This window comes from Gavialis gangeticus, unplaced genomic scaffold, assembly GCF_001723915.1.
Source record: "Gavialis gangeticus isolate Ggan-Ray unplaced genomic scaffold, GavGan_comp1, whole genome shotgun sequence".
NCBI classification, from domain to species: domain Eukaryota; kingdom Metazoa; phylum Chordata; order Crocodylia; family Gavialidae; genus Gavialis; species Gavialis gangeticus.
This window is the reverse complement of record NW_017729030.1, coordinates 67,078,686-67,088,685: the sequence shown is the minus strand read 5'-3', so window position 1 is coordinate 67,088,685 and position 10,000 is coordinate 67,078,686. Positions and strand designations below refer to the sequence as shown.

Sequence of the window (10,000 nt, the reverse complement as noted above, 5' to 3'; positions counted from 1 at the left end):
TTTTTTTTTTTTTTTTTTTTTAAGCAGTTTAACCTGCTAAATCCCTTTAGAATAGGAACAGTGTCCTGTGGATAATGGAGCATATCCCTCTGCATTCTGGATAAGCCATAGGAGTTCTGATATTCAAAGCCTAATGTAGGATTAGATGAGGCTATGCACAGTGGCTCTTACTCCACAGGCACAAATGAATGTCCTTGACTCTCTCTAAAGTAGGTCACTTAATACATGGGGTGGGGGTTTAAACATGCCTCATCCTGAAACCAGCCACTATCAGTTACTAGAATATGGCCCAATCTCTTCCAAATCTAAGAGCTAACAACAGTTGGGTGATTTTTTTTTTGGCTTTCATACTTTATTTCAATGACCACATACCTAGCAGCTGGGCATCCATTCACCTGCAGGATTATTGTAACTTCCATTTTGAGACTACTAGATGGAAAGTGCCTTAAAGTGTAGCCCTGAATGGACTTTCAGCTAGGAAGCCTGAGCAGCTGCTGCTCATGAAGTGAGTATCACTGCACTCATATTTGAATCATGGGTCAGAAAGCCAGCAACAGGTAGAATGGTCAATGTCAATAGCTCCTTGAGTACCTAAAGGAGGGCCATAAAGGCATTCATGGATGATGTGGTGGTTGACTGTCTGACCTTGAGCACCACAGCTGCAGCCAGTATTATAAGAGATGCCCCCCTGGCCCCTTCCCCGAGTGCTTGCCTTAGCCATCTCGGAATGGGTGTTGCCTGGCTTGAGCAGTCCAGGCTCTGCAGGGCAGCTGCTGTCCTGAGGGGTGGAAGCCGGTATTGGGAATCTAGCTGCAGTTCTTGTTCAGCCTACTTACTGTTCCAAAGACAAAGTAGGAAGCCTAAGCTGTGCTACATGGACTAGCAACCACAATAGCTTTTCTTTTTTTCTCTTGTTCTCAAATGTCTGGCTCTAAGCTGAGTTAACTGTTGGGAGGTTTAGCAAATCCTGCTAAGCAGCTGTGCTAAACACTACTACTGCCTGAGAGCTACAAGTAGTTTCAAGCTCTCCCAGGACTATCTAGTCTTTCAGATCAGGAAGGAGATGCTTCAGGAGGCTGTTCTGTCATAATCTCTAAGCACTATAAGGCTACAGGCCATTAGCTCTGTAAAAGACTGATTTCTGTCTTTAAAAACTAGACCTTGTATCCACTAGAAAATACTACTGCAGGCTGCTACAATCTTATAATAAGATGTGGGTCTTAGGTGTGTGCAACCCCTGCATATGGCTTGATGGGTCTAGGACTCTAACAGCTGATCATGCCACTCTTAAGTGGACCCAGAGGGCTGTTTGTGTAGCATCAAAATAACAGCAGAAACTTTTATTCTACTTGTCCATAGACAGCAAACAAGATCTTGCTGTCAGCCTGAAGTATCCCCACCCCATGTGACAATTGCATCTAGAAGCAAGTGAGTGACCTAGCCAACTAAGCAGGCCTCTCTTCCTTGAGTCCATGTTCACTTTCTCTCCTCAAGGGCAAACAACTCCAGTTTCATATACTGTTGCCCTAGTCCTTTCTAAAATCATATCTTGCCTTGGACTGATGTCCAGATTAGCCAACCAAATGCACAGGGTGGTGACCTCCAAAGCAACTGGCACAGACCTGGCTTAACCTTCACTTTTTTTATCTAAGCCTCCTGATAATCATGGCTAAAGTCATAGTCACACCAGGCTGTTACTAGTCCAGCCTGGTCACAGACTAATCACCCCTATTTTTGCATAACTTGTGGCATTAACCTCTGCAGAGTTGACACTTGTATATACAACTGGCAAAAAAATCTACTTCCTGCAAGTAGGCCCCAAGGGTCTGACTGTCAACAAGACAATGGTTCAAGAGCAGTGGGAAAACCTCCATCTGCAGGATGTGGACTGGAAGAGAGACTTCACTTATTGGACAGATAACAAAGGGACACTAATACGCTTCACTGGGCGCCCAGGAAGAGGAGAAACTATCCACGTTGGGTTACCAGGTGAGAAACTGACTCCCATCCTAGAGGAGCATAAACAAAGTGCTTGCAAAGCCTAATGGATCAAATGATGTTGATGTCTAATGTGAAGCCTGTTCTGAATGACCCTCTCAAAACTGAGAAGCAAGAAGCTGGGAAGGAGCTCTTGGGGACAGTAGTACCCAGACTTGAAGCTGAGGGGGTACCATAGGGAGACCAAAAGTGGCTGTCCTCTTTTTTTTTTTTGCAGACATAAAGCTCCAAAGGCCACAGGCAGCTCTGAGTCCATTCAGACTGCAACAAGAAAGGGTGTCTTTGATCCTATTATGCAACAGTCTTTGCACACACAGTATGGGGTGACTGCTCCTTGTAAATGAACGTAATCTAATATAATAGACTGTGCCTCTAAGATCTAATTTTTTTTTCTTATTCTCTCTGCAGTCTGTTCTGCTAAAGTTGATATATCATCTGGAGCCATATACTGGCTAGCTTGTAATAGAAATTACATTAAAGTTACCAAACTTGCTGACATGGTCACAAGTACACTCTACCATGCTGAGAGCATCATATGGCACATCTCTCTAGACTGGCAGAAGGCATCTCTCTACTGGCTTGAAAGTGGAAAACCTCTCAAGAAGATGAACCTTACTAGTGGTAGTATGCAGGATGTCTGGAATGTAACCTGGTCAGATGACCTTCATATTGCCCTAGATACAAGATCTTTCAGCTTTCTCTGGAGTTCAAAAAACCTGGGTAAAAAAAAAAACTAAAGTTTGTTTTTTGTTTTTGTTTTTTAGTATAAAAGGCTTGATGACTTGCTATGTCCTTTTTCCATCTTCTCCCCCAGAGCTGTTTTGAGGAACAGCAACAACTTGTTTGTATGCTGCTTGGTTTTCCAAGGTGACACTTAATACAGGAGTCCCTTTAGTGCTCATAGTGGACACTTTGTATGCTGGTAGTAGCCAAGCAGTCACCTTGCTTTTGGTAGTACAGAGTCTAAGTCCACTCTGGAACACCTAGATGAATTTCTTTTTTGTAGGTAGAGACTAATTCAACACTAAACCTGAGATCTACTATTGCCTGAAGTGGTTGTCTCAGCTAATCCAAGCCAGGCCTAATTTCTATAGTGTTTTTTTCCTATATATATATATGCATGCGCTTGGAGCAGGTTGAGCCCACTAGTCTGATTCTTCTTATTACCTCTGGCAGACAAATTTTGGCAAACCATCTATCCAAGATGGAGGAGCTAGGAGGGTTGGGCTTGGGATTCTATGCTGCTGACTAATAGACTGGAGCAAGAAACAATATTGGATCAGAATCTTCATCTAACCTGTTATTTAGCCTAATAGTCAGATGCCCTTATGTTAAAGTCCTAGTAAACTTGTATGTTTCAAGACAAATTGAATGAGACTAGAGGCCAAATATTGTCTTCCTGACTAACAGATCTGGTACACTGTGACAAATTGTTGCACCTCTTTTGAATGCTCACAGTAGTGTTCCACAACCTGTAAGAAACCAGGGCTATTCCTGCTCTAATGGGGTTGGAAGGGTTGTCAAACAGAAGACTTCCCTGGTATCCAGGCATACAGGATTGAATACTTCTCTACATGACATGCTCATGCAAGAGCCTTATTGTTCTCTTACAGGTCTACAGGTTCTGAGCCTTGCTAAGAATAAAGTGGACACACTGAAGAAAAGCTGGCTGCATGGGATAGTAGCTGCTTATGAACCCTACCTGGTGTCAGTCAACAAAACTGTTCTTCTGCTCTGGGACAGAAGGAAGATGGAGGTCCTAACCAGCATGGAGGAAGCTGACATAAAGGAAGTACTTGTGTTCTTGGCCACAGAAGTGAAGACTGGTAAACCCTCCATTACTCTACAATAGTTGTTCTTAATGTATGCTTAGTGCTGGCTAAGCTTCAAAGCCAGGTCTTTCTGACTTGAGTATGGGTACCCCATGTAGTTTTCCCCAGACCTCTGCCCTGTTCAAGAGGTATCTTCATTACCAAAGCTGTCTAATTAATAATATACAACTTGGGAGGGGAAGGGACTTATTTTAAGACAGGCTACATAAGTCTTGAAGTTGCTATTCAGACCTTTTCCAGGATCAAGGCAACCTAATATCCCTGTCACTAGGGCCAGGAACTTGGCTGTAGGCAGAGGGATGAGTCCCTCTGAGTTGAAGTGGAGGAAAGGGTAGCACCTCCAAGCTAAAGTCTACTGCTGCCTGTCTAGAGTATATTCAGGGGAACCTTACATGGAGGACTCTAGCCAGGGGCACAATTGCCACACTCTGAAATGCTTAAAGTACCATGTGCATCAAGTGAGGCTTGGCAGGTGGGACACTGCTAGCTGACCAGTAAAGTGCTTAGCTGGCTCACAGAAATGCTAATCATGGGCATCTGGCTTTCTGGCAACACTTAACTTTTGAGCCTCCTAGAGGTCTCTAACTTAGTCTAGTTTAGTCAGGTGCTGGTGAACTAGAAGGGTCTCACTTATGCCAGTACTAGAGCAAATACCTTGGGCTTCTCAACTTAGCTGTTGCCTATAATATGTTGATCTACCTGCTTTTAAGCTCTGGATGGGGGGGGCTGTCTTAGTCTCTAAAAATGAGAAGGGAATGGGGATTAAGTGAGGTAATCTACAGACTGCTGATGTTTCAGTGTCACTTCTAGTACAAGCTGTACAACTACTCTGTTTTTTATTCTACTTTTTTTTTTAAAGCACCAGAGCTGGTGACTTCTTCTCCAAAGCCAGCTGTCAAAGTAACACTTGCACCGGTGACTTCTTCTCCAAAGCCAGCTGTCAAAGTAACACTTGCACCGGTGACTTCTTCTCCAAAGCCAGCTGTCAAAGTAACACTTGCACCGGTGACTTCTTCTCCAAAGCCAGCTGTCAAAGTAACACTTGCACCGGTGACTTTGAAGACAACAGTAACTACTACCAAAAAGAGCACAGCAGCTACCACAACAAAGTCAACAACCACTTCAGTTGCATTAACCCTTTTGTCTTGTCCTCGGACCCTTGTACCCTGCCAAGATGGGAAAGAGTGCATACCAAATGAGTATTGGTGTGATGGAGAGAGGGACTGTCAGGATGGCTCTGATGAAGAAGACTGTTCTCAGTTCTGTAATTCTCCAGGTATTGTATACACATGTTTATTAAATGTTGGGTACTCGAGCACTACTAATTCAGTCAAGGCAGGGAGATTAATGGCCTAAGCCTCAACATCCTTGCAAAAGAAACCTTATTCCAGGCATAGTCAAAATAAGACTACTTCCTAGTGTGATAGGCAAAAAAAATTCTTGGAAGCATGTGAAACTACAAACAAGGCTTGTCCCTTGAATCCTTTCAGCTTATTAGTTTAAACACTAACATCTTGCTATTGGTCTCCAATAGCCAGAACTAAACCTAGAAAACTGCCAGCATTTCTTTGTTTTAAAGCTAGTGGCCAGACAAAGAGCAAATCTGCAGGAAATGGCTCCAGACATGGGCCATAAACTCACCTTGTCTGGCTTACTTGTGACCCAACCAACTAGTAACCTACCATCTCTAGCTGGGTGTATAGAGAATCCAATGGCTCTTAACAAGCAAGAGGAACTTTTTTTTTTTTGCATGCCCCTGCTCACAGGGGTTAACTTCCTATGTGCATAGCATCTTGCCACCTGCTCTGCTACTACAGCACTTGTAGGTTCTGAGTAACTATGGAACTGTGGGGCCTGCATGCCCATCAAGAATCCAGTCTTTCCTGGGAAGAAACCTCCAACCCCTCCTCCCACAGCATCAGATTTCAGTGCTTGCTAAATAAGGTCACTCCTGAATAGGACTTCATGGCCTGTTTTTGGCACCACCTCTCCTTTTTTTTTTTTTAAAAAAGTGAAAGCAGCCTGACAGTACTGCATCTATTCTAGGACTCTTCAAGTGTCTGAGTGGGAACAAATGCATTGAGGAGAGCGAGCGCTGTGATGGTGTACAACAGTGTCCTGATGGTTCAGATGAGTTAAACTGCTGGAAGCCCACACAAGAATGTGCTCTGCATTGTGATGACAACATACGCTGTGTCCCAGAGAGCTGGCTGTGTGATGGCAACCCAGACTGTCTTGATCAAGCAGATGAGCAGGGATGTGGTAAGACCAGTATAAGTAGACTTGGGTTTGTTTAGCCCATGTACTGAGGGGTGGTTGAGTATGACCTTTTAATTCTTAATTTAACTTTTAAAAAGTGTCTTTCAACTGTCCCAGGGGTATGAATTCCTCTGGGAAGAAGGGATTCTCTCCAGTAGCCAACAAGCAGTGAAGAGCTTAAGCTCAAGTCTTCCACCTCTATTTTGTGGCATGGGTGGGGGTCCCTTTTTTAAACTTTCAAAATTAATGGCTTCAAGCAGGAACACTACTTCTTACACTACCCTAGGCTGAATGACAGACAAGAAGCAAAGCTGCTTCTGAGCAGTAAGCATGGTTGGAGAATCCAGGCATGGGATCTATCCATCATAATGCTGGATGAGTAAGCTAGCAACAATACTGCTCTTAAACTAGAATTATAACCTGCCCATATGCCCTTCCCTAAATGGCTTGCTGGAGGCACTCTTTCTTTAATGCTGCCACTTCAGCATACCAAAACTTCATTGTAAAAATGACTTTGGCTGTGTTTCCCATCATCTTTAAGCACAGGCTTTCTTCTTCTCCTCCAGTTCATGAAGAGTGCAGCAAGATGGAATTCCAGTGCAGGAGTGGCCAGTGCATCTCTTACTCCATGCGCTGTGATGGGGACTATGATTGTAAGGACCACTCTGATGAAGAAGACTGTGCAGTCCCCAAGCCACTGCTATGCCGATCAGGAGAAGTTATGTGTCCCAGAAGTGGCGAGTGTGTCCTGAAAGAATGGATATGTGATGATGACATAGACTGCAAAGATGGATCAGATGAGCAGGTGTGGAAAATAGTAACTTGCAGGACTTACAGCTCAAACTGGATTCTAAAGTGAATCCTAGAGAACCCACTGGCCAGTAAGTGGAGTCTGTTCTGGTTATGCCAGTTCTGAGGCATACTGGATAGTGAACTAACACCCTCATGTCCTTTCTGAGCTCTAAAAAGTAGCTTGTAGCAGCTGAGGAGCAAACAAATGTCAAATGACAAGCTCTGAGATCTGTTGGAACTTAACATCAAATGCTGTGCTCCACTTCTTGTCCATGGAGTAGCAGGTCTCCTCATGCCTCCAGTTTTTAGGTTCGTTCTCAATGGCTATGCTGCAACATAGTACTCTTGCCAGGAGCACTTGGGTAACGAAAGACATCAATCCATTGTAGCATGCATCCAAGGTACTATAACAAAGCTATTCTTTTATCCACAGGACTGTGAGCATGAGAAACCTGAATGTAGTTCAAAGCAGTGGTCCTGCACTAGTTTCAAGGAGTGTGTTCCAGATGTCTGGCGTTGTGATGGGGAGAGAGACTGCAAAGATGGAAGTGGTGAAACTGGATGTAAGCAAGCTCTTAAGCTTCCTCTAGTGCAATTCTAAGACTATCCTCCTTGAGCTTGTAGAAAAAGTAATTTTTCAGGTCTAGGTCTTGCACACAGATGGTACAAAACTTCTTTAATTTAGGCTTACTATATCTTCAACTTATGCCTAAATGTTCCTCTTCTCTAATAGACTTGTCTACTGCAGCTGTGATCTAGTCAAAAACAGTAGGAGACTTCCCAAAATCCAAATGAGAACAACACAAATACTGCAGTGACTGGGCCTAAGTTTGGGGGGGGGGGTTATGGCTTTTTGTACTATAAAATAAACTGCACTAAAATTGCACCTGTAACAAACTTGGTGCAGAGCTAATCTCTACAGTGCTTGGCTAAAACTAGCATTCTTTGCTTGCATTACTAAGGTAGCTGCTCCCACCCAAGTTTTGCAGAACTACTTCAAAGGAAGCAGAGCTTGGCTCTTTAATATGGTAGATCATAGGCCTTGGCTCTCACTCTTACCTGGTCTGGAAACCCTTACCCACAAAGAATACAAGCTTCTGGCAGAACAGAACTCCTACTTCCTATTGTGGGGAGGGAAAACAGGATGTTGACACTTTTAGTCAATAAATAAAGAATTGAGAACTACTCAATGATGGGGTAAACCTGAACTCTTACAAACTTGGGTGACTGCCACCACTGTTGCTGCTATACTGCAACAGACCTGTCTATCCCCCATCCCATGTGGGGCAGTCCATAAACACAATTCTGTCCACAGGTCAGCCTGCAAAGTGCTCAAGTATGGAGTTCCAGTGCAAGACAAGTGTTTGCCTCAACCACACCCTGGTCTGTAATGGCAAGAGAGACTGCACAGATGGGTCAGATGAAGGTGATAAGTGTGTTCTGCCATGTCAGAAGCCATGCTCTCAAATCTGCTACCAGTCACCTGGAGGACCTGTGAGTAAAAGGGAAGCTTCTTAACCCAACCCAACACCCCCCAAAAAAAACCCAAACAAACCAAAACCCACCTTTTTGTATTTCCAGTACTTTAGTCCATTTTTTTTTTAATGGCTTGGTTCTCAGCCAGCAGATGAGTGATCCTGCTTGGCTTACCTGTAAAGGTGTGCCAAATTTAAGTGAATGCAGGTGACTGCTTTAAGAAGGAGCCAGCTCACCCACCTACCTGGCATTTTGGTGTATTTTGGGGTTCTTTCCTTGTTTTTATATCATTGCCCATTACCTGCCTGTCTATATAGTACACTTTAAGGGAGTACTAATCTGTAGCTGCTTTCCAAGACTGAACCAGCAAGATGTGGCCTGTAAGTGACACCAGTCCAAGTCTAATTCCCAAAAGGCTTATGCCCCCAGATATTTCTGGAGGCAGATCTTGGCTAGTGTTCTACCTGCCAGTAGCTTTATGGAACTACTTCTCTGGCACTTGCTATGAGGTCTGCCATACCTTGCTTCCACTATTTTTCAGGGAGTAGAAGCCCACTCCCCTAGGCCCTACCTGCACCTGTTGCACCAAACTAAGGATGCCCTACTTCCCTCTTTCATGCCCTCTCTCCCTCAAGCTAGAGCAGAGAATAGAGCACTTTAAGTAGCCAATTCCTCCTGCCTCAACTGAGGAACTGTGCTCTCCGAACTTTGAACAGTCAGCCAAGTTCTTGCTGAACCTGAGGGGCAGTAAACTCCAGGAGTGAAGTGGGCAGTAGAATGGACAGAGCTGACTTGGTTCCTTGTCTGTAGCAGGGAAGTAAAGCCATCCTGTTTTGCTACAAGCATGCCTCTTATTCTTCCATTTTTGAGGCTGTCCAAATGCCCCTCTTACTCACTCACTCATTTGACCTAGCTTTGAACCTCACTTGGTCCAAAACAAGCCCTGGATGACTAGTGTACTGAAGTCTTGTGCTGGCTGAAGGTGAAGTAGGCTGATGAGCTGCTCCTGTTTCAGAGATGCACTTGTCACAAGGGATTTGAACTGCATGATGATGGCCTCTCCTGTAGAGACATCAATGAGTGCCAAGAGCTAAGGCATGACCCTTGTAGCCAGACCTGTGTCAATAGTAATGGCACCTACAGCTGTGCCTGCCACCCTGGCTACCTGCTGGAACCAGATGACCACACCTGCAAAGTGACAGGTAAGGGATTTCTGTCCCTTCCCCAGATCAATTCAGTACCCAGAACACTGGGGCAGGGGGCTAGAGGACTATATAGCTCCCAGAAATGAGGCCTCTACCTAGTGCCTAATGCAGAGAAACATTTGTCAACTCAGCTCAGCCCTTTAAGCCTCTTAGGAAGCCATGCCTAGTTAGGATTGCTCCTCCAAAAGGACCAAATCATTCTGATCTCAGTGGGCTCTGGCACCTGCTCTTGAAGGTGGGCAGAGGTGGCTGCACTAGCTAGATCCTGTCCCACTTAGGATTCCTGTGCTTCTGGATTCAAGTTACTAGATGTTCTCCAACTCAATCCAAAATGTTCAGCATCTTTTTGCTCCTTTAATCCCAGAAGCATCAGCCCTTACTAAAGTCTTTTTTTTTTTTTTTTTTTTTTTTTTTTTTTTTTTTTTTTTTTTCCCTCCT

General features: G+C 44.2%; 1 protein-coding gene across 1 annotated transcript in view; it reads left to right on the top strand.

The window, feature by feature from the left end:
• Nucleotides 1-10,000, top strand: part of LOC109300965 (low-density lipoprotein receptor-related protein 2-like) — a 39,125-nt gene that overhangs the window by 15,060 nt on the left and 14,065 nt on the right. Inside the window, exons 14-22 of the mRNA XM_019521855.1 lie at nucleotides 1,765-1,989; nucleotides 2,407-2,718; nucleotides 3,612-3,824; nucleotides 4,690-5,106; nucleotides 5,877-6,092; nucleotides 6,656-6,894; nucleotides 7,315-7,444; nucleotides 8,197-8,375; nucleotides 9,373-9,559. Coding sequence (XP_019377400.1) covers nucleotides 1,765-1,989; nucleotides 2,407-2,718; nucleotides 3,612-3,824; nucleotides 4,690-5,106; nucleotides 5,877-6,092; nucleotides 6,656-6,894; nucleotides 7,315-7,444; nucleotides 8,197-8,375; nucleotides 9,373-9,559 — 2,118 coding nt within the window. The remainder of the gene's footprint in view (nucleotides 1-1,764; nucleotides 1,990-2,406; nucleotides 2,719-3,611; nucleotides 3,825-4,689; nucleotides 5,107-5,876; nucleotides 6,093-6,655; nucleotides 6,895-7,314; nucleotides 7,445-8,196; nucleotides 8,376-9,372; nucleotides 9,560-10,000) is intronic.